At 37.8% G+C, this 26,095-nt stretch overlaps 1 protein-coding gene across 6 annotated transcripts in view; it reads right to left on the bottom strand.

Annotated features, from left to right (window-relative positions):
- The window catches only part of GSK3B (glycogen synthase kinase 3 beta), a 214,947-nt gene that overhangs the window by 132,466 nt on the left and 56,386 nt on the right, over positions 1–26,095 (bottom strand). For all 6 annotated transcript variants that reach the window (XM_086404344.1, XM_086404335.1, XM_086404351.1 and 3 more), the window contains exon 2: positions 8,780–8,973. In XM_086404344.1, the coding sequence (XP_086260470.1) occupies positions 8,780–8,973 (194 nt within the window). The remainder of the gene's footprint in view (positions 1–8,779; positions 8,974–26,095) is intronic.

Below are 26,095 nucleotides of genomic sequence, written 5' to 3'. Positions count from 1 at the left end.
CTAGTTGCTCATGGCATGTGGGATCTTGCAATGCAGGTCACCAGGGATTGAACCCGCATCCCTTGTACTGCAGGAATATTCTTAACCACTGGACCATCAAGGAAATCCCTTGTGGTGGTTTTGATTTGCATTCCCTGATAATTTGTGATGTTGAGCATCGTTTTAAGGACTTGTTGGCCATCTGCATCTTCCTCAGAAAAATGTTCAGGTCCTATGCCCATTTTTAAACTACATTGTTGGGGTTTTTGATACTAGCCCCTTACCAGATATGTGATTCACAAATATTTTATCCCATTCAGTGTGTTGCCTTTTCATTTTGTAGATGGTTTTCTTTGCTGTGCAGAAGCTTTTTAATTTGATGTAGTCCCACTTGTTTATTTTTGCTTCTGGTGCTTTTTAAAATCTGGTTTCAGATTTAAAAAATCATTGCCAAGACCTATGTCAAAGCATTTACCATTTACATTTTCTTCTAGGACTTTTATGCTTTCAGGTCTTACATTCAGATCTTTAATCCATCTAGAGTTAATTTCTGTGTACAGTGTAAGACAGTTGTTGAGTTTTATTTTTTTGCATGTGCTATCTAGTTTCCCCAACACCAATCAGTGAAAAGGCTGTCCTTCTCCCCCTGTATATTCTTGTCTCCTTTGTTGTAAACTGACCATAAATGCATAAGTTTATCTCTGGGCTGTCTACTCTGTCTCACTGATCTACGTGTCTGCTTTTATGTCAGTATCATCCTGCTTTAATTACTGTAGCTCTCTAATATAGTTTGAAATCATCACGCATTATGTCTCTGGCTTTGTTCTTTTGTTCTGACTATTTGAGATTTTTTGTCATTCCATACAAGTTTTAGTGCTATTTGTTCTATTTCTTTGAAAAATTTCTTTGAATTATTGGAATTTTGATAGGAATTGCAGTGAATCTGTAGATTGTTTTGGGTGGTATGGACATTTTAATAATAATGATTCAATCATGATTCATCCAATAGTATCTTTTCATCTATTTGTGTCTTCATCAATTTCTTTCATTAATGGCTTAAGAGTTTTCAATATATAGGTCTTTCATCTCCTTGGTCAAATGCATTCCTAGACAGTTAATTCTTTTCAGTGTAACATTAATGCAATTGTTTGCTTTCTCTTTCTGTACTTTAAGTGTATAGAAATGCAAGAGATTTGTGTGCACTGATATGTATCTTGCAACTTTGCTGAATTGGTTTTTCTAACATTTTTTTTAAATGGAGTCTTTACGATTTTCCATACATATCATGTCATCTGCCAACAGATGACATATAAAACAGGGACAGTTTTATTTCTTCCTTTCCAATTTCGATGACTTTTTATTTCTTTTTCTTGCCTAATTGCTCTTGCTACCTTCTATTAAGTTTTATTTCTCTTTCTCTCAGCCGTTCAAGTCACTGAGAAGCAGAAAGAAGGCATTCAGGACCACAAATATCATGCCACCATATTTCTTCTCTCTGGAATAACAAGGTAATAAAACTATATATAATTGTAAAAGCAAAATCAAATAGAATCCTTACTCATTAACCTCTGTACAGTCTTTGAAATTTTAATCCAGTTAAAAGTAACATTTTACCAGTCATTCTACACGACTTGGGAAGGTAGCATAAAACAGTCTGCATCCTTAGGAAGTTTGGCATGTTAACTATGAAAATGTTCCTCTCAGATGACCCACTGCAGGAAACATTATTGACCAGTGGTTCTAGTTGCTGAGCTCTCAAAACCATTTTCTTCTTTGGTGATAAGCCAAGTTCCCCATGAACTGTTCCCTGCCAATGACTCAGCACAGCATGGCAGACATATTTAATGAAGCCCTTTTCCCAAGAGACACTGGACTCTTCTGACGGTTCAACCTTGGACTGATGATTCTCTGTTGGTTTTTCTGTAACTTTCTTAGAGCTACACTGAAGTATAAGGTTTTTCCTACTCAGCATGCCATTGTCCTAACCTTCCTCCTCCACAGAGGTTAAGTCTTGGTTTTTACCTTCCACTTGATAATTACAAGTTTTCATGACTCAAAGAATAGAGTTCCATATGACATAACTAAAGATTAATATTTCTTTAAGCTGTCTATAAATTTTATCAAGAATAGATTTTCCACAATGACTTAAAACAGCTATATAAGTACAAATAATTAGGTGTCTCAGAATAAGACTATCAAATAAAAGAGGAAGCAAAACAAAGAGGAAGAAATCCAAAGTAAACAGCAGTTTGTAGTAATTCAGATCTAAAATTAAAACCAATAGAATTATAAGGAGTTTTAAAATCTACTGGATGTTCTCATAATATATTGTTTAATTTGATTCACACAACATTGGAGTAAAAAGAAAGCACAATACTTACTGAGTTCTTTACGCACCAAACGCTGGACTGGGGTACCACTGTAATAATAGTATTTCCATTTTACACATGATGAAATTGAAGCTCATAAAGTTAATGGATATACTTAAGCTCACAAAACTATCAATAGTGGACCAAGGTCTTATTTCCCCTATGCTGTCTCCAAAATATCATACAGAGAATACTCATATCCCTAAGGATTGAGCCCATACATTTATCTCTCTTCACTCTCCAAAACAGAATATATTAAAAGCAGGGCTCAAATCACTCTCCATTCACAACAGAACAGGAGTGACACTTCACTTCTTCTCTAACATCCTAGCGACAGAACAAGTGAAACCAAGCAGGACACCTGAAACCTATGACTCAGTTCAAAAGAGAATTGAAATTAATAGTTAATGAAGCTAAGATCACTAAGTAATTTAAAATGTAGCTTACTGATTTTCAACTTGGAAAAGCCAGTCTCAACAACGATCAGTATTGGGATTGATTAATCTTCTTCCTGCTCTAATATCAAAGGTATCCTACATAAGGTACCTAGCTGAACTCTACTGTTAGCACCACAACAGCATTTTCTATAACCAGCACTTCCAAACTGGCCAGTTGAGGTTAATTTAATTTTAGTATGATGGGTACAGAGGGAAAAAGGCATTCAAATTGTAGGTAAAACACCACTGAAACTTGTTGTACCGGAAACAACTTGAAAATATATATATAGTTTTTAAGACTACTGAGCAGGGGTAATTAGTTACTCTTGGTATTCTTCCTATCTCTGACCATTCTTTCTCTTCTTGTTTTTTCACCAAAACAAAATGCCTCTCACTGACACCAGCAGGTTCAGTATGTTGGTTTACGAAACAGTGCAAGGAGAAGACCCTATTCTAACTTCTCCTAAAAATATATCATCATTTAATGCAAAATACATGATTATTTAATTCTCGGTAGCAGTGATATAAAAATTACAAATGTGAATAGAATTTTAAGTTGTCAGAAAAATGCCTGTTATATCACAATCAAAGGAAATGAATTGGTCAATACATCAATTTTTTTCAATAGCTAACATTTAGCAAGGAGAACAAAGAATACTGAAGTTTCACAAAGAAAAGGTGATATAATGGAAAGAACTGAACTTCGTGTAAGACAGCCTGCCACTTTTCAGCACTTTTAGGAAAAAAAATAAAAATAAAAACAAAATTATATAATAGCTACAAAAACAATTAAAATATTTAGGAATAAGCTTAACAAGAAATGTCAAAACCTATATAAGTAAAACTCCTGAAAGTTTACAAAGTAAACTTGAACAAATGAAAGCTATCTCCTATTTCTGGATAAGGTAACTCAACATTATGGAGAGGCAATTAACTCCTTAACTTATAAAGCTGATGAAATTCCAATTAAAAATAAACAAGCTTTCTCAAGGAGTTAGTCAAAATGATACCAAAATTCATAGTGAAAAATATACATCCAAACATAGCTAGAGTAACATGAAAAGGAAAAGCTACAAGGGCAGACTAGCCCTACCAGACACCGAAACATATTACAAAATGAAATTAGAACAATGTGGTTACTGACTTAGGAATACACAAATGACCCCGCAGAACAGAACAGAAAGTCCAGAAATAGACCAAATTACAGGTGGAAATTTAGCATATAATAACAATAGCATCTCAAATCATTGGAACATAGACTATTTAAAAGACTGTATTAAGACAAATGATAAATGCTTTAGAACAGATAAAATTAGATCAGTAACTCATACTATACATGGTTATAAATAAACTCCACACACAGGAATAAACTTCAAATGGATCAGGGGTCTAAATGTGAAAAGGGAAATTTTATAACTGCAAGAAAATATGGATGAATTTCTCTTTAAATTGAGGAAAAGGCTTTCTCTATAAGACTTTATAAGGAAAAGACTTTCTAATCACAACTAAAATCTAGATAGGATAAAAAGTGGAAAATGAACACATGAAAACATATATTATCAATTAAAACTATAATGAGATACCATTTCTCACCTATCAGATTGACAAAAATTGAAAAAGTAAACCAATTCATGTTATCAATGTGAATAAATAGGCATTCACATATTACTGGAGAGAATATAAATCTATACAAGCTCTTGTGCAGAGGAATTTAGCAATATCATACCAAACTTCATGTGTTTCTGTTCTGATTCAGCAGTCCTATCTAGTTCTCTTAGTTTACTATGAATATACACATCTAACAAAAAATACTTATGCACAAAGCTTTCCATACCAGCCCCCTGGGAGATTACTATATATTGAAAAGTAATTCCATATCCATATATAGAAGAGTGGTTGGAATCAACACTGAAATACTATAAAATTCTAAAAAAGATGAGAAAAATCTCTGAACTGATATGCAGTGACTTTCAGGAACTACAGTTAACAGGAAAAGCAAAGTATAAAGAGTACCTCTCTCTATTATATTATGTGTAAGAAAGAAATCAAGAAAATTACAGTTACCCTCTGTGTTCCTGGGTTCCAGAGCCAGGGATTCAACCAAGCTGGAATCAAAAATACTCAGGGGAGAAAAGCTCCAGAAAGTTTCAAACATCAAAACCTCAAATTGCCACATCAGCAACTATTTACATAGCATTTAAATTGTATTTGCAACTATTCACATAGCATCAACACTGTATTAGATATTATAAGCTATCTAGAAATGATTTAAAGTATATGGGAGGCTTAGTTATAGGGAAATACCATGCCATTTTATACATGGGACTTGAGCACCTACAAACTTTGGTATCCACTATGGGTCCTGGAACCAGTTCCCTGTGAATAACAAGGGATGATTACACACTGACTGTTCATTTGAGCCAAAGAAACCCAGAAAAAGTAAATGACAACATAAAGAGATTGGCTATCCAGAGGGAGTGAGAGAGAACAAGACTGAGGGAATAACATCTGTTGTATCTGACTTTCAGAACCACTTTACACAGACTGAAAATACACAGACTTTTTCAAAAAGTCAAAAAGAATGGAGATACAGCTCTACGAAGGGGTATAAGCAAAAACAGATGAACCAAACTGTATTTCAGATGAGTAACTTAACTATGATAAAGGAAAAGATTAAAACTTTTTTAAAAAGCAAGAAAAAGAACTCATCCAAGTACCTACTGAACAGAATGTACTGTTTCGATACAGCAATGACAGACTGTAATAAAGCACTCTGAAGTCAGACTGCTCGAATTCAAATACCTGCCCATCTAACCACTTGCTAACCGTATGACTTTGGACAAGTTAATTTATAATCTCTTTGTTGTGTAGGTTTCCTTATCTAAATAATAACAGTATCAATATCGCAGTACTAACAGGAAAACTGCTATAAAACTGCTCACGTAAAAACTTTAGATTACCGATAATATTTTAAGGATTTGATAAGTATTTGCTATCATGCATACATGCTAATTCGCTTCAGTCATCAACTCTTTGCAACCCTGTGGACTGTAGCCTGTCAGGCTCCTCTGTCCATGGGATTCTCTAGGCAAGAATACTGGAGTGGATTGCGATGCCCTTCTTCAGAGAATCTTCCCAACCCAGAGATCAAACCCTCATCTCTTACGTCTCCTGCATTGGCAGGCGGGGTCTTTACCACTAGCACCACCTGGGAAGGATATTAATTTGAAAACACATTAAGTGTGTGGATATCAGGAGACACACATAATAAAAATCCAGTTCTTAAGAAGTAAAATCAGAGAGACCATAAAAACCATTATGTCTCAAATATAGTGAAACAAAAGTACTGTAAAAATTAAGTATTTGCTTCTGCACAACAAAGGAAACTATTAGCAAGGTGAAAAGGCAGCCTTCAGAATGGGAGAAAATAATAGCAAATGAAGCAACCGACAAACAACTAATCTCAAAAATATACAAGCAACTCCTACAGCTCAACTCCAGAAAAATAAATGACCCAATCAAAAAATGGGCCAAAGAACTAAATAGACATTTCTCCAAAGAAGACATACAGATGGCTAACAAACACATGAAAAGATGCTCAACATCACTCATTATCAGAGAAATGCAAATCAAAACCACTATGAGGTACCATTTCATGCCAGTCAGAATGGCTGCGATCCAAAAGTACAAGCAATAAATGCTGGAGAGGGTGTGGAGAAAAGGGAACCCTCTTACACTGTTGGTGGGAATGCAGACTAGTACAGCCACTATGGAGAACAGTGTGGAGATTCCTCAAAAAACTGGAAATAGAACTGCCTTATGATCCAGCAATCCCACTGCTGGGCATACACACTGAGGAAACCAGAAGGGAAAGAGACACGTGTACCCCAATGTTCATTGCAGCACTGTTTATAATAGCCAGGACATGGAAGCAACCTAGATGTCCATCAGCAGATGAATGGATAAGAAAGCAGTGGTACATATACACAATGGAGTATTACTCAGCCATTAAAAAGAATACATTTGAATCAGTTCTAATGAGGTGGATGAAACTGGAGCCTATTATACAGAGTGAAGTAAGCCAGAAAAAAAAACACCAATACAGTATACTAACGCATATATATGGAATTTAGAAAGATGGTAACAATAACCCTGTGTATGAGACAGCAAAAGAGACACTGATGTATAGATCAGTCTTGTGGACTCTGTGGGAGAGGGAGAGGGTGGGGAGATTTGGGAGAATGGCATTGAAACATGTGTAATATCATGTATGAGACAAGTCGCCAGTCCAGGTTTGATGCACGATGCTGGATGCTTGGGGCTGGTGCACTGGGACGGCCCAGAGGGAGGGTATGGGGAGGGAGGAGGGAGGAGGGTTCAGGATGGGGAGCACGGGTATACCTGTGGCGGATTCATTTCAATGTTGGGCAAAACTAATACAATATTGTAAAGTTTAAAAATAAAATAAAATTTTTAAAAAAATTAAGTATTTGGAAAGAAGGCAAGACTATGGAAGCTCTTGAATGCACAATTAAAACTGTGCAAGCTTTATTTTCTAGACTATGAGGGACCACAGAAGATGTGTGTGTAGTAGAAACAATATGACCAAAATGAGCTGTGGGATTATTCTAAAGTTGGAATGCAAGATTTTTAAGAAGATCAGATGTAGAGCTACTAGTGATAAAGCCAAATAATGACAAAGGTCTGGCTAGAACAGTAGTGATGAGAAAAGGAAATGGCGGGGGGTGCTGCAGGCAGCACAAAATTAACCAAGTTGGGTAATGATTGGATATGAGGTATGAGAGAATGGACGAATACGGATGACAGTGAATGAGAAAACCGTTAGAAGGAAAGAATAAGAAGGAATGGGAACCAATAGAAAGAATTTCCTTTAAGACTGACAGTTAAGTTAGAGTTACATAAGAAGACTTGTCAATTTGAAAATAACGGTACCTTCAAATATCAAGACTGAGTGGGCATTTGGCAACATAGGACTAGTGCTCAGAAGAGAATAAACTGAAGAAAAAAACTTTAGAGTTTTTTTTTAAACCTCTTTAGAATGTTCAATGTTGGAGAAGGAAATGGCAACCCACTCCAGTGTTCTTGCCTGGAGAATCCCAGGGACGGGGGAGCCTTGTGGGCTTCTATCTATGGGGTCACACAGAGTCGGACACAGCTGAAGCAACTTAGCAGCAGTAGCAGCAGAATGCTCAAAACATTCTGTAGCGTACAGACACCAGAATGTGTGCTATTTCAGAGCAGTGATAACCTCTTAATTTTTTATCCCTTAATGTTAAGCACAGTTCCCAGAACACAGGAGACTCTCAGTAAAATGCTGCAGAGGTGGGCAGAGTAGGGAAGGGAACAGAGCTGCATGGCTTGTTAATGGCAGAGGCTCGATGAGAGCCCAGGTCTCCTGACTCTCCACTGTATCATAATGAAGAGATGACCTCTGATCATCCATACACAGGACACTCTAAGGGGATCTTGTAAGAAAAAAAAATGAACTGTGGGAAGTATCTAGGGGCAGATGGAAGGGAGATATAAGAATATAGCAGGAAAGAAATGTCAGTTATAGGGGGAAAAATGACAGTGTTGTATCATAGACTCGAAGGAAATTTTTCAAGAAAGGAAGCACAGTCAACTGTATCAAATGAACATATGCTACAGGCAATGTTTCTCTGGTCTCCTACATCAATGAGACGCAAGGCAGACAGAGGTCACATTTTAAAATAAAGAATTAAGAAATTTTAATCTATCTTTCACAACATTTTAAATACATATATCACTCATAGCTACAGTTAAAAAAAAATACTGCAATCTTCAGTAAATTTTATCTCAACATAATACACAATGGAAAAGTCACTACAGTAGTTAAGCTGAACAAACACTTGTGCAATAAATGAAACCTGAAGCAAAAGGAAACACTTTAAAAAGTAATTATTTACATGTACTGACAGCAACAAAAAACACATGAACTACTGAAGGTCTTACCTTAAATCTCTTGTCTTGCAATACTTTCTTGATGGCAACCAGTTCTCCTGAATCACAAAGTTTGGCTTGATACACCACACCAAATGACCCATTTCCAATCACCTTAGTGTCTGTATAGCTGACTTCTTGTGGCCTGTCTGGACCCTGCCCAGGAGTTGCCACCACTGTGGTCACCTTGCTGCCATCTTTGTCTCCTAAAAGAAAAAAGGGATAGAAAAATGAGAACTGCAAAGACTTCAACCGAGAAAATTGCCACAGTATACCGAGTAAACTATGTGTGTTTTAAGTCCCTTCAGTCATGCCCGATTCTTTGTGACCCTATGGACTGTAGCCCACCAGGCTCCTCTGCCCATGGGATTCTCCAGGCAAGAATAACGGAGTGGGCTGCCATGCTCTCCTCCAGGGGATCTTCCCAACCCAGGGATCGAACCTGCATCTCATGTCTCCTGCATTGGCAGGCGGGTTCTTTACCACTAGCACCACCTGGGAAGCCCAAATATTCTATAATTATTTTTAAATGCTCATGTTCATTTATCATATCTATCATCACAGAATTATTTCAACTATTTGTTTCAATTATAAGTAATTATTTTAACCACCATTTATTCAGTCACTCTATAGAGCAGGCACCATGCTTAGTTTATACACATGAATTCATTTAATGAAAACAATCCCATGAAGTAGATAGCACTGTTCCTGCATAAACATAATAAGAAAAATGCTAAATTTGTCCAGTCAAAAGGCAAATGATGGACTCACCAAAGAATCCTTATCTGTCCAACTCTAAAAGCCCTAATTTTTTCCCCAGGCTTTCTTCTTGTACTTGAAAAAAAGATACGTCCAACTGAAAACATCTAATTCTGTTTCTATTCAGACCACTCTCCCTTTAGGAAGGTAAAGCTTTAAGTTTTTGCTTCTCCACGTCTTATTTTCTTCTTAAGAAAATAGTGATACATTTCCAAGAAAAGTCAGATGGGGAAAAGAAACAGAGGAATGTTAATTTGGGGGTAAGAGACGCAAACCTTGTGAGAAAAATCAAACCCATTCTGAACTGAGCCTCATTCATAACTATTTCACCAGCACTGGGGTCTCTGCCCACTCATGGCCATCTCCTCATCTCTTCTGCCTTCATTTCCTGCCAGTAACAATCCAAAGATTATTTCCAAGTTCAAGAGCCACCTCCTTTCTTGACTAAACAATCACCTTACTCTCTGAATTCTTAAACTATTTCAAACCATTCTATACCACTGAGCACTTGATTTTAAAAAGCTTTAAATTGTTCCTTTAGTGATTTCAGAATACACCCAGATTCTAGGGACTACAATCTTTGCAAAGCAGCAATTATGACTTGTGCTTCTTCTCTCTTTGCTGACATTTCTAAAACCAGTTCTCACTGACAAAACTGCACATTGCTTTTTCTCTCTCCTACTCTTCCATTATACCAATTTTAAGATGTTAGTTGAATTCATAGTAACCTCATAAAAGAAAAATGATGCAACAGTTAAATCCAAATACCAAACCAAGATGATGAAATATGTATTCACTTGTCTCGCACATTAAAAAAAATAAAATATATAATAATCTGATTTTCCAATGGTTTGAGTCTTTCCCCTACTCAATTTAAGACTGCCAGAAAAATGAATATCCAAATGTTAGTGGCATATTGTAAACAATATTTACAGCCATTTAAGCTCACAGAGTTAATATATACAAAAGCCAAAAAGCAGTATCTGCAATTGATTAACTCTCTTGTGTGTAAGGCAGCCTTCATGACAGATACAAAAATAATGAATGATTCCTACATACAACAGCTAGGTGGTTTATAGGCAGTCTATACTGTATCACAGCCAGCTATCTGAAACACATATGTCTTTAGTTTTAAGGTGAAACACCTGAACAGATATGATTTAGTTAGCACAAATTCAATATGACTTGTAGAAAGAATAAATCAAATATTGTCAATACCATCATTTTATTTCCAACAGTTTTACATATGCTTTAAATGTACATAAACTTCAGCACAAGACAACAACATACATAAGTTTCCTCTCACCTCTAGTTATCTAGTAAAATAGATCTTAGACATATATGCTAAAAACTTAATTAAATCTAATCTGAGTTCTAAATGATCATGCCTCACTCCCCCAAAATATTCCATAGAACTCATTTTTGATCACGTTAATCAACTTGTATGCAGATCAAGAAACAACAATTAGAATCAGACATGGAACAAGGGACTAGTCGAAAATTGGGAAAGGAGTACAACAAGGCTATATATTGTCACCCTGCTTATTTAACTTATATACAGAGAACGTCATGCAAATTCCTGGGCTGGATGAATCACAAGCTGTAATCGAGACTGCCAGGAGAAATATCAATAATCTCAGATATGAAAATGATACCACTCTAATGGCAGAAAGTGAAGAGGAACTGAAGAGCCTATTGATGAGGTGAAAGATGAAAATGAGAAAGCTGGCTTAAAACTCAATATTCAAAAAAACTAAGATCATGGCATCTGGTCCCATCACTTCATGGCAAATAGACCGGGAAAAAATGGAAACAGTGACAGACTTTATTTTCTTAGGCTCTAACATCAATGAGGATGGTGACTGCAGCCATGAAATTAAAAGACGCTTGCTCCTTGGAAGAAAAGCTATTCTTCTTTTTGGAAGAAAAGCTATGATAAACCTAGACAGGTTTTAAAAGGCAAAGATATTATCACTTTGCTGACAAAGGTCCGTCTAGTCAAAGCTATCGTTTTTCCAGTCATGTATGGATGTGAAAGCTGGACCATAAAGAAGGCTGAGTGCCAAAGAATTGATGCTTTTGAATTGGGAGTGCTAGAAAAGACTCTTGAGAGTCCCCTGGACAGCAAGATCAAACCAGTCAATCCTAAAGGAAATCAGTCCTGAATATTCACTGAAGGACTGATGCTGAAGCTGAAACTCCAACATTTTGGCCACCTGATATAAGAGCCAACTCACTGGAAAAGACCCTGATGATGGAAAAGTTGGAAGGCAAAAGGAGAAGGTGGCAGAGGATGAGACGGTTAGACAGCATCACTGATTCAATGGAGATGAATTTGAGCAAACTCCGGGAGGCAGTGTAGGACAGGGAAGTCTGGTGTGCCGCAGTCCACGGGGTTACAAAGAGTCAGATATAGCTTAGTGACTGAGCAACAACAAATCTTAACCACCACTTCTAAGTACAAACCTTACTATAAGTTTCTTCTCCATTTATAAAATAAACCTATCCTTACTTGTATTATTGTACTTGTACTTAAAATCCAAAGTGTTGAATACATTTTCTTGTAATCCTATTGTTCCAAAGAAAATAAAAAGTGATTTCAAACAGTTTGACTTTTCTCTAGATCATTCAAGTCAAAAACCATATCACCAAATATATGTATACATGTATACATATATATAATATATATACACACACATATACATATATATAATACACACACACACACACGCACACCATGGACTGTATGGTTCATGGGACCGCAAAGAGTCGGACACGACTGAGCAACTTTCACACACACACATATATACATATTAAAAGAACAATGAATTAATAACTCCAATTCCACTGAACAAGTTTCTTGTGAGATCTCACAGGTCTAATTCACAAAACAAAGCATCATCATTTTTTAATTGATATAGATATTAACAATGGGTACTCTACTCCACAATTTCAGCTGAAAACAAAAACCGTCTGGGTATAACCAAAAATTACGATTTCCCACTCTATAATCATATTTTAAGCTGCCCAAGTGGCCCAGTTGTAAAGAATCCACCTGCCAATACAAGAGACATAAGAGATGCAGGTTTGATCCTGAGTTGGGAAGACTCCCCTAGAGAAGGAAATGGCAACACACTTCAGGATTCTTGCCTGGAAAATTCCATGGACAGAGGAGCATGGCAGGCTATAGTCCATGGGGCCACAAAGAGTTGGACACGACTGAGGGACTGAGCACTATCTACTACTGTTAAACTCGTAAATGTTTATCCCAACATTATGATTTGCCTATAGGAAGAGGCACAAATAAGGTAATTCTGCAAAAATATTAAAAGCAGAGTTGAAAGATAAATGGGTGCCACAGAGGCTATAGCTGAGAGAGAGTCTTGAGGCCTCAATTTTAAACTGATTGGATGTGAACAGAGACCAATCCTTTTACCCTCTTACACATCTAGTAAAAACAACAAAAAAATAACCCTGCTTACTATCTTGGCAAAAATTAAAAGGTTTACTCTATTCTCTTTTGAGCAGTGAGAGAAACTGCTGAGAACTCTTACAGGCTAGCAGGAACTCTTCCTCCACTAGCAGGAAATCCTGAGTATACAAGGAACAATGGCTCTAAGACCTTGTGCCCAAGCATCCTGGAATTTTTATTCAGAAATCATTCAAGCTCTTCAAGACTGCTCCATCAGATACCTGAAATAGCAGAGCTGTAGAGAACGGCAAGGTAACACTGGCGGTGACTTCATATGAGCATCAGTAGTACATGGGACAGTCGGCAGCTAGTGTGCCAGGGAAAAGCATGTCACCATTTGGCACTGCAATTTGCTGACTCGGCAATAAGGTAACAGCTGTATAAAATTTCACTGTACAAAAAGAACTTTCCGATTCATTGTTTCATCTACTCTAATCCTTACAATAAATGGAGGGAACTTATTTATTATGCTTCAAATGCAAATAAGAAAAATAAGAGAAACAAACTTGTCCAATATAACAGAGCTTTAGGTGACAGAACTCTTCACTCGCCTCAGGCTGTCTCTGCCATGTTTTACAACCTTCCCACTACTACTGAAAGACCAACTTCATATACCATCCCTACCAAAGAAGGAGATGCTTCTGAAAATATAATGTAAAAAGGTCAGCTCCAGATTAACAAAAGAATAAATAAGTAATCTTTTGTAGTTCAGGCCTCAATTACTCATTTATTAATAGCTGAAGAGCTATTTCCAAAGATGTTTTGGCAACATTAAGTTTGAAATTTATCCTAATTGGAAACCAAAATATGGAGAACAAAAATGTAAAACAACTGATTCTGTGATGTTCAATTTAGAAATTGGATAACTTTGAATCTTAACAATAGAGCATCATTTTAAACACTACTACCAACAAACCAAAAATCCTCATGAAAATCTAGAATTCATAACAAACAGGCCTCTTTAAAAAAAAACAAACAAACACCATTTTGCCTAATATTAAATTTCCCAGAATCCAGGGTATCATAAGTCTCACATCAACTACAATAAAATTGGTCTCCAAAAAATGCCACTTTATCTCAGCAGCAACAACAGCAAAGCAGTGGGAGTAGCTCAGTTTCAGGCCTCTCTTCTGGCCAGAGAATTCTTAGGATCCTCTATTGCAATCAAAATTCACTCAAGTAGTATGAATGTCCCATTCTAATTAGAACATAGAATTAAAATCCCTACTCTTTAACACAATGGTTAAATCTTAAAAATATAAACCATAAAACAGTCCTCCTGAAGCAATGCAAAAGTGGTATGCAACAGAACAACCACTTTCCATTGAAGGCTGTTAAATATAGAATACAATTTTACAAAAGCCTTAGATGTATCCCATAATATGTGCAGCCTAGTTCTCAATCTCTCAAACAAAGTTTGTACCTGTAAATTGTATCTTATGGTTACATTTTTTTCATCTTCTGAAATCAATCCTCAGAACAATGGACCCTGAGATGAACAAATGTTACAAGGTAACACAATCCATATTAAAAGTGTGGACTCAGCATCCTGAACCAAAAGGCCACTTCAGGCATCCATGAAGATGTCAGAGGTATCTGACACTGATATTCTAATTTTAAAGTTTCTTAAGATTCAGAGCTCAGAAAAAGCAACAACTGTGATACTGCTTAACTGGGAGGCTTTTAGAGATGTTAGTAAGTCATAGTAACATAAACTGAGCAAAGTTAGCAATGACTAACTCTATAAAATCTTCCTTTACCTCAAAAATAACATCTCCATGTAGAAATATCAAAAGTAACATCTCCATGTAGAAAAACCAAGTCTATAAATTCCAGAGAAACCGGCACACCAGGTACGATACAAGAAGATACAAGGTATTTTTATGAAGCTTTTTAACCTAACAATAAGGATTTGTAGGGAAACTAGCTCTGACTCTTGCCTCTCATGAAGAGAAACAACATCTATTTTTTATGGATGCCCAAATATAGGAGAAGGCAATGGCACCCCACTCCAGTACTCTTGCCTGGAAAATCTCATGGACGGAAGAGCCTGGTAGCTGCAGTCCATGGGGTCACTCAGAGTCCGATACGACTGAGCGACTTCACTTTCACTTTTCACTTTCATGCATTGGAGAAGGAAATGGCAACCCACTCCAGTACTCTTGCCTGGAGAATCCCAGGGACGGGGGAGCCTGGTGGGCTGCCGTCTCAGGGGTCGCACAGAGTCGGACATGACTGAAGTGACTTAGCAATAGCAATATAACACTCTATTGAAAAACACTACATAAATTTTTTAAAGAACAATAACAAAAAAATCACCTTATCAAGCATGTAAGATAGTCTGAAAGGGAAACACTGACACTGTCAAATTTTCAGGTTTTTAAATTAAAGTTCAAACAACTCTTTATCCAAAGTAAATGACTAAGAAACTTCCATTAAAGCAATACATACTCTCCAAGATAAACACAACTTAGATACATGAAAACAACATAAAAATAAGTAAAAGGGAAAAAAGAGCAATGACCTGAGGTCCACAGAAAATCAGAGACAAACTCTAAAATAAACATATTGCTGTCATGAAACAGGGGCTTTACTCAATAATGTGGAAGCTCTATCAAGAGTACAACTGCTCTCATACCTTGAAGCAAAACTATTAACAAAGCAAAGGAATGCCAACTAAGCATCTGAATCAGTCACCTCAAGCCAATGGTCAATAGCCTCGTTAAAATTTTTAGGGCGATTTCTATGTAAAATTGTGGTAAAAATATTTCTAGCAAAGTCTTTTCCCTTAGATAGACACAATTCATCTCCACATGATTCTATCTAAAAGACTGGAAACACAAAACAAAAAATTACTAAATTTCCTTTGGGGACAGGAAGAGTAAACACAAGGAGAAGCAGGGAAAACAAAATGGACAGATGTCATACACAAGCTGGCTGGGGGAGATGTTTTCCTGTATTTCACTTATAGAAGTGAAAGGAAAACACAGGGTGATAGAGGATAACAATGAGACAGGAAAGATTCTAGAGTCCTTGACAGCACAATAATACCACACTTTGAATCACAGGCAGATACCATCCCAGTGTTCACAAGCGTTGATTCTGAAGAACCATAAAATAACCTTAAGAAAAGAAGAAACCAGTCAAGGGCTTGTCCTTAGATACATAATGGTGTTAATATTTAAGTACATGCCACACAGTGAGTGCTCAACAAATTAGATTCTCTGAACTTGGATTATTGGCAGTGGCAACAGTTTACAAAAAACAACAATAACAATTCTTCTGTTCTGCTATGCTCTTTTACCACCAGGAACATACCCTACTACAGTGCCTATCACAATGCTTGATACTTATTAAGAGTCCAAGCCCCTTACTTGACCATGAGCTCTCAGGAAAGCCAGACATTATTAAACTATTAAATTCATTTCCCTAATGCTTATTAGCAGAGGGTTCAGCATAACGCAGGTGCTCAGCAAATGTCTGCTCTTGAATTTATATAAAAATTGCTCAAGCAGAATTACTAGGATTTGGGAACTGACTACTTCCTGCTAAACAAACATTCAGCAGTGTTTTTACTTCTTATGCTTGCCACTGATCAGATACAAAGCCCTAAGGTAGGCAGAAGCCTTACAAATAGCAAAGCAGACTTGTGGGTTTACTGAAAACAAGGCAACAACAAGAAGTCAAAACAAAAAAACACAATTTGTCACATGTGAATCTATTTACAGGTAGAATTACTCTACTTCATAACCCTTTTACAAATGATTCTGGTTTCTTCGAGGCATCAATATGCAGCAATGGATAAGAAATTGGCAGGGACATCGCTGAGGTCTTAAGTTTAATTTATATCAATACATATTTAAGTGTATTTCTAGCCTACTATTTTATGCAAGCACCACTCAAATGGTGGACTTAGTTATATCTAGGAGAGTTTACTAAAAATGAAGATTCTAGAATCTCACCACAGAAACAGTAGATCTGCAGTGGAGCCCAGGATGCTTAATAAACCACCCACGTGCTTCTTGATGTAGTTTCAACATCCATACTTTGAGAATCATCAGTTCAGTTCAGTCATTCAGTCGTGTCCGACTCTTGCAACCCCATGAATTGCAGCACGCCAGGCCTCCCTGTCCATCACCAACTCCCGGAGTTTAACCAAACTCATGTCCATCAAGTCGGTGATGCCATCCAGCCATCTCATCCTCTGTCATCCCCTTCTCCTCCTGCCCCCAATCCCTCCCAGCATCAGGGTCTTTTCCAATGAGTCAACTCTTTGCATGAGGTGGCCGAAGTATTGGAGTTTCAGCTTCAGCATCAGTCCTTCCAATGAATACCCAGGACTGATCTCCTTTAGGATGGACTGGTTAGATCTCCTTGCAGTCCAAGGGACTCTCAAGAGTCTTCTCCAACACCACAGTTTAACAGCATCAATTCTTCAGTGCTCAGCCTTCTTCACAGTCCAACTCTCACATCCATACATGACCACTGGAAAAACCATAGCCTTGACTAGACAGACCTTTGTTGGCAAAGTAATGTCTCTGTTTTTGAATATGCTATCTAGGTTGGTAATAACTTTCCTTCCAAGGAGTAAGCGTCTTTTAATTTCATGGCTGCAATCACCATCTGCAGTGATTTTTTTGAGCCCCCCAAAATAAAGTCTGACACTGTTTCCACTGTTTCCCCATCTATTTCCCATGAAGTGATGGGACCAAATGCCATGATCTTAGTTTTCTGAATGCTGAGCTTTAAGCCAACTTTTTCACTCTCCTCTTTCACTTTCATCAAGAGGCTTTTGAGTTCCTCTTCACTTTCTGCCATAAGGGTGGTGTCATCTGCATATCTGAGGTTATTGATATTTCTCCCGGCAATCTTGATTCCAGCTTGTGCTTCTTCAGCCCAGCGTTTCTCATGATGTACTCTGCATATAAGTTAAATAAGCAGGGTGACAATACACAGCCTTGATGTACTCCTTTTCCTATTTGGAACCAGTCTGTTGTTCCATGTTCAGTTCTAACTGTTGGTTCCTGACCTGCATAATACCACTTAATTCATACAACAATTCTGTGATATACTCATAATAATCACTTAACAAATGAGTGAAACTAAGGTGTTTGAAAGGTTTACTGGCAATATGCCCAAAGTAACCTCTTCAATAAAGAGTACCCATGGGATTCAGATCTGTCCATTTACTCTAAAACCTGTACCCTACTACACTACATTGCTTAAGACTATGCCTTGAAAATAACACATAGTGGGTCAAGGTCCTAAAATCAACCTTGTATTTTCAGCAAAATAAAAAATTTTAAATACTTTACAGTATTGATAATTATTAAGAGTCCAAGCCCCTCACTTGACCATGAAGTGGTCAGAACCTTACAGAAGGTTCTGATGCAAAATTCTTACTTTAAAATATCTATTCCCTTTTGAACTAATTTGAATTGACTCTATTTTAAAATCTTCTCTTAAAACCCAAATTTTACTTTAAGCCAAGAACTAGAATGAACCATGCTAACTTTCAAATGTCTGAACCTAAATATTATTTTACTCGTGGTCCTTTCTTCTAACTTGAGTGAACTGGAATAAAATCAAACCAAAACCAAAATGAATAAATATTTTACTTGGTGTTAAGCCCTCACTTGAAACACTATCAAGATGTATTTTAGAAACAGGTTTATCTCCCATAAAAGTAAAAGGCTTGCAGCATGTGTGTAAAGAGCTTTGGCTTTTAGGAATTAACATCAGAATGTAAGTCTTAAACATGCTTATCTGTTTGATTTACCAAAACTACTTGACATGGGCAGGGAGAAAGTAGACAAATACACTAAATTTTTCTGAATGAGGAAGTTTACCATATTACCAAAGAAAAGAGTATGCCACACACACGTAAAGAATAAATGCTGGACAGACTGAAGAAACAGATGTGAGTGTGTTCTCCGTCCCTCAGTCACATCCAGCTGTTTGCAACCCCGTGAACTGCAGCCCACCAGGCTCCTCTGTCCATGGGATTCTCCAGGCAAGAACACTGGAGTGGGCTGTTAAGCCCTTCTCCAGGGGATCATCCCGACCCAGGGATCGAACCCAGGTCTCCTGCATCGCATGCGGATTCTTTACCATCCGAGCCAACCCCAAAGAAACAAATAATTACTTTAAAAACACAATGACTCACTGATCAGGGCTCACACTTCTGGCAACTTCAATCTTGAGCCATCGTGAATCCTCAAAAAATAGCTCTCACAAAGCTGATATATATTACTCTAGCTTTTAGTGAGTGTAATGTTAAAATCAGGACTCTACAATTTTTTTTTAATGGATTTCATCTGTTCCTGGCCGGACATACATCCCCCTCAATCCTCTCAATATTACCTTCTGACAACCCAAATCCATGCAGTGGGACAGCTGACTCATCAGTCTTGCTTTCCCCTGAATTACCCACCAAAGTTATCTCCACTCCTAAATCCAACCTGCTTTTCCAATAGCACAGCATACAATTGACATACATTTTACATGCATTTCAAAGTGAAGGTTCTTAACCTATAATTTTGTTATATTTCAAACAGTAGTAAAGGAGAGAAGGGGAAGGATGGGATCTGTTTTATCCCATTAGACCTGCTTACTCTAGGTTAACCCCATATGCTTTACTAATTACAGTTTAACAACTAATATCCAATCTATGAGGGCAACCATGATGTTTATCACACATTTATTGCCGTAGCTCATTTTATGCCTATGCACATAGCAGGCTGTAAAACATCTGCTCTTGTAAGCGAACAACTTCCTATAGGATTCCACTAAACACTGAAGACTGGTAAGTCTTAAGGTCACTAAAACAAGTACCTCTAACATGATACAAGACCCTGTAATCTCAAAAGAGTTGAATCACTCAACAGACTGAAAAGAAAATGCAAAGACAAAACTCAGTGATTTGACAGTCTTCCCCAAGACCAGCCTTGATAACCACACAACATTATCAACAATAACATATTTGTGGAGCACTTTGTAGTTTACAAACATGTTTAGAACCATAACCTCACTTTATCTAGGCAATAGTCCTACAAGGGAGGTAGAACCAATAATGAACTGTAGAACTGAAGCTCAAAGGTAAGCAAAACTGCTCAAGATAACAGTAATATTGAAAACTACAACCCAGGGTCATCCAATATCCAAGTTCAGTATACTTTCTGATGCCTAAAAAAAAAAAAAAAGAAAGTTAACCATTTCTTTCTATTCCAAAATAAATCCATAAAAATAATTCTGCCAAGAGAAACAGACATTTTAATATAAACTGCAAAAATACTTTTAATAAAAAAATTGCTTCATTTTGCCTGAGCTATAAGGCTACCCGAGAGACGAGTCATCTAAAATGAGTAAAATGAGTCAGAATTCCCCTGAGGAAAATCAAATCAGTGACCTGACAGCAAACATTTATGTATTTGAACAGATTTATCACAAAATAATCATCCAGTGATTAGCAACAGCTGCTACTTTAGCAGGAACACATTTCCTGCCCTTTTTGTTTTTCTTTTGCAGGACGTGTGTACAGGGACAAGGGGACTGGTTAATTCTAAATAAGAAACCTATTGGGGACAGAAAAAGCAGGGAAGCATGAGTTTTCTAATCAAGAAACAAAAAAGAATTACGAAGAATACAGCTCTCTACATACACAGCTTTAGGAATCTCCTACTGACCTGGCTGAACTATACTATGTTGCTTTTATATGCTTTTTTATGTGCCAGGTCTTAGCTGTGGCACTTGGGTTCTTCAGTTGCAGCATATGGGATCTAGGGGCAGATTTCCAGGTGGTGGAGTGGTAAAAAATCCACCTGCCACTGCAGGAGACACAAGACAAACAGGCTCCATCCCTGGGTTGGGAAGATCCCCTGGAGTAAGAAATGGCAAACCACTCCAGTACTCTTGCCTGGAAAATTCCATGGAGAGAAGGAATCTGGTAGGCTACAGTTGATTGGGTCACTAAGAGTCGGACATGACTGAGCAACTAAACACACACAGATGGGATCTAGTTCCCAAAAGAAAGAAAGAAAGAAAGCACTAAGTTGTGTCCGACTCTTGCAATCGCATGAACTGTAGTGTGCCAGGCGCCTCTATCCATAGGATTCTCCAGGCAAGAATACTGGAGTGGGTTGCCATTTCCTTCTCCAGGGAAACTTCCCAACCCAGGAACTGAACCCAGCTTTACTGACTGAGCTACATGAGAAGACCCAACCAGTGATTAAACCTGAGCCCCTTGCACTGGAGGCACAGAATCTTAGCCACTGGACCACCAGGGAAGTCCCCAATATTTTAGTTTTCATAAATATAAAGATAACATATTTGCTTGATAATAATTTAATCTATGGAAAGATACACCCATTTGAATGCAGAATTCCAAAGAACAGCAAGGAGAGATAACAAAGCCTTCCTCAGTGATCAATGGAAAGAAATAAAGGAAAACAACAGAACAGGAAAGACTAGAGATCTCTTCAAGAAAATTAGAGATACCAAGGGAACATTTCATGCAAAGATGGGCACCATAAAGGACAGAAATGGTATGGACCTAACAGAAGCAGAAAATATTAAGAGGAGGTGGCAAGAATACACAGAACTATACAAAGAAGATTTATTTTCATGACCCAGATAACCACTATGGTATGATCACTCACCTAGAGCCAGACATCATGGAATGTGAAGTCAAGTGGGCCTTAGGAAGCATCATTATGAACAAAGTTAGTGGAAATGATGAATTCCAGTTGAGCTATTTCAAATCCTAAAAGATGCTGCTGCTAAAGTGCTGTATTCAAAATGCCATCAAATCTGGAAAACTCAGCAATGGTCATAGGACTGCAAAAGGTCAGTTTTCACTCCAATCCCAAAGAAAAGCAGTGCCAAAGAATGTTCAATTACCACACAATTGCACTCATCTCACACGCTAACAAAGTAATGCTTAAAGTGCCAACATTCGCTGGATCATTGAAAAAGCAAGATAGTTCCAGAAAAACATCTATTTCTGCTTTATCGACTATGCCAAAGCCTTTGACTGTGTGGATCACAACAAACTGCGGAAAATTCTTAAAGAAATGGGAATACCAGACCACCTTACCTGCCTCCTGAGAAATCTGTATGCAGGTCAGGAAGCAAGTTAGAACCGAACATGGAACAACAGACTGGTTCCAAATCAGGAAAGGAGTACATCAAGGCTGTATACTGTCACCCTGCTTATTTAACTTATATGCAGAGCACATCATACGAAATGCCAGGATGGATGGAGCACAAGCTAGAATCAAAATTGCTGGGAGAAATATCAGTAACCTCAGATATGCAGATGACACCACCCTTAGGGCAGAAAGCGAAGACGACTTACTAAAGAGCCTCTTGATGAAGGTGAAAGAGGAGAGTGAAAAAGTTGGCTTAAAACTCAACATTCAAAAAACTGAGATCATGGCATCTGGTCCCATCACATCATGGCAAATAGATGGGGAAACAGTGGAAACAGTGAGAGATTTTATTTTGGGGGGTTCCAAAATCACTGCAGATGGTGACTGCAGCCACGAAATTAAAAGACACTTGCTCCTCGGAAGAAAAGCTATGACCAACCTAGAGAGCATATTAAAAAGCAGAGACATTACTTTGCCAATAAAGGTCCGTGTAGTCAAAGCTATGATTTTTCCAGTAGTATGTATGGATGTGAGAGTTGGACTATAAAGAAGGCTGAGTGCCAAAGAATTGATGCTTTTGGAGAAGACTCTTGAGAGTCCCTTGGACAGCAAGGAGATCAAACCAGTCAATCATAAAGGAAATCAGTCCTGAATATTTACTGGAAGGACTGATGCTGAAGCTGATACTCCGATACTTTGGCCACCTCATGCAAAGGGTCTTTGAAAAGACCCTGATGCTGGGAAAGATCTAAGGCAGGAGGAGAAGGGGACAACAGAGGATGAGATATGGTTGGATGGCATCACCGACTCTACGGACATGAGTGTGAGTAAGCTCTGGGAGTTGGTCATGGACAGGGAAGCCTGGCATGCTGCAGTCCATGTGGTCACAATCAGACACAACTGAGCGACTGAACTGAACTAAGTTTATTTTAAAAAATACCCCAAATGTGTATAATATTTGGTTGGTAGAAGCTGAAATATGTACATATATAAATAGTAAATTAGCCACTGTTTCTCATTCCCAGTTCTAAACAGCTTCTGAAGATATTCAGTACCAGCCACGAATCAACATAGGGATGTCTAACTTAACACACTATTTTATCACCACCTTCTCTGATGGAAAAGGAATCATTCACATTGTTATGCTCTCCCCCACTCTGTTAAACCTGGATTATCCTTTGGACAATTAAATCCACCTCAGACGACAGACATTCTAAGTTACTTTGCCTTTTTCTTTTTTTTAAATTGTAGTTAACAGAAGAAACTTTCCCTTTCTTTTCCCTATCACTTCATTCCATTCAAAAACTAAAAGAAGCAACCTTAACCACAGCTGGTAAGCAGAAGGACAGCACTTTTGCGCTTACACCAGTGTCAACAGAAAATAAAGCCATGAGCTAAAAAGCCAATTCTATCAACCTATTAAACTCCTGAAACTACCCAGAAAGATTTGCCAGCCTCCTATAGTCTCTATTTACTCCGTATCTTCCTCAGATTAAATCCCTTCATCAATCTAATAATACCAGAATTCGGAAGAATTTTTTGACACTAATTTTTAGAGGGGGTTTACGTTTTACTTACTCTTAGTAGTAATAAAAAGTGATACGTAGAAAATATTATTATTCTCTATTATTTTTCACTGTAGTATGCAGATATTTGAGCTAATTATGGATTCCGTAGGAAAGCCCAGGAATCTAATTATTATATTACATATTTGCAAAATTTTCAATGGAAAATCATGTTCTCAGTTCTAAAACTACTAACAAAATTTAAGAACACAATCTGTTTTTATGGGATAAGACTATTCTGTATAACCTGGAAGGAAAAGAAACATAAAATATTACCGTTTTTTAACTTCTTACACTGTTAGGGTGGAAATGATAGGGTACCTCCTAAGACCTTTAATAATCAGGTAATAAGAGTTCTGTCAACTCCATTACTATAAGGAACACCACACACTTTCAACTAGTGATTTTTACTTTACATTTATAACTACATGAGAAATGACACTATATTTAGCTCAGACAGTAAAGAATCTGCCTGCAATGCTGGAGACCCAGGTTCGAATCCTAGGTTGGGAAGATCTCCCTGGAGAAGGGAACGGCAATCCACTTCAGTATTCTTGCCTAGAGAATTCCACAGATAGAGAAGCCTGACAGGCTACAGTCCATGGGGTGGAAACTGGACACGACTGAGCAATTTCACTTTCACTTTGTCCTGCCTAAGAGAAAAATATATTAAACAGTATTGTACCAACTTCAGTTACTTGAAATTAAATCCATATTGGTTTTTACATTTGCCCCTTTCTTCCTTTCTCTAAAAGCTGACAACATCCCCCAAAACTCTCCCCACAAAAATAAACTTCACAGAATTGAGCGATGCCATTCAGATAGGACAGGCCCAGACCCACCTCTCCATGGAGCAGAGCCCTGACAGATCAACTGGGTCAACTCAGAGAGTCTGCTTTGCCTTTCTTCTGACAAAACTGAGCTACAAGGGAAGCTAACTGGACCCTGTTAAATAGAGAGCCCTGGAATGAAACAGGCCAATACTCACAGTGGGGCTACAGTAAGACTTGGCTCCAATTGCTACTGCCCAAGAAGTAGGGCTGATCCTCTTCTAGCATGTCATGAAGAGCATGCTAGGACACCCCCATTCCAGGGGAAAGTAATTCTCATACTGTTAGCTGATAACTTATAACGTAAGAAGTGTTCTGCTGTTGTACAGTCGCTAAATCGTGACCCTTTATGACCCCATGGACTACAGAAGACCATGTTTCCCTGTCATTCACTATTTCCTGGAGTTTGCTCAGATTCATATCCAATGAGTCAGTGACATATCCAATGAGTCAGTGATGCTATCTAACCTTCTTTTCCTCTGCCATCTTCCTTTTCCTTTTGCCTTCAATCTTTCCCAGAATCAGGGTCTTTTCTCATGAGTTGACTCTTCACATCATGTGGCCAAAGTATCGGAACTTCAGCTTCAGCATCAGTTCTTTCAGTGAATATTCAGGTTGATTTCCTTTAGGACTAACTGGTTTGATCTCCTTGAAGTCCAGGGGATTCTCAAGAGTCTTCTCCAGCACTCCAATTTGAAAGCATCAATTATTTGGCACTCAGTCTTCTTTATGGTCCAATTCTCACATCCATACACGATTACTGGAAAAAACATGGTTTCACTATAAGGACGTTTGCTGGCTAAGTAATGTCTCTGCTTTTTAATATGCTGTCTAGGTTGGTCATAGCTTTTCTTCCAAGGAGCAAGCATCTTTTAATTTCATGGCTGCAGTCACCATGTTGGAGTGGTGATGTTGGAGCCCAAGCAAATAAAGTCTGTCACTGCTTCCACTTTTTCCCCTTCTATTTGCCATGAAGTGATGGGACCAGATGCCATGATATTAATTTTTTTCAATGCTGAGTTTTAAGACAGCTTTTTCACTCTTATTTCACCCTCATCAAGAGGCTCTTCAGTTCCTCTTCACTTTCTGCCACTAGAGTGGTATCATCTGTGTATCTGAGGTTGTTGATATTTCACCTGGAAATCTTGATTCTAGCTTGTCCAGTCCAGCATTTCGCATGAAGTACTCTGCATATAAGTTAAATAAGCAGGGTGACAACACCTTTCCCAATTGTAAACCAGTCCGTTGTTTCATGTCTGGTTCTAACTGCTGCTTCTTGATCCGCATACAAGTTTCTCAGGAGACAGGTAAGGGAGTCTGGCACTTTGTTGTGATATACACAGCCAAAGCTTTTAGCATAGTCAATGAGGCAGAAGCAGATGTTTCCCTGGAATTCCCTTGCTTTCTCCATGACCCACTAAACATTGACAATTTGATCTCTGGTTACTCTGTCTTTTCTAAATCTAGCTTATACATCTGGAATTTTTTGGTTCACATACTGCTAAAGTCTAGACTGAAGGATTTTGAGTGTTACTTTGCTAGCATGTGAAATG

The sequence above is a fragment of the Bos grunniens genome, chromosome 1, assembly GCF_055505025.1.
Source record: "Bos grunniens cultivar Pamir isolate PY7600 chromosome 1, Bosgru_T2T1.0, whole genome shotgun sequence".
NCBI classification, from domain to species: Eukaryota; Metazoa; Chordata; class Mammalia; order Artiodactyla; family Bovidae; genus Bos; species Bos grunniens.
The sequence above is the reverse complement of the archived record's forward strand: the minus strand, read 5'-3'. Positions and strand labels throughout refer to the sequence as shown.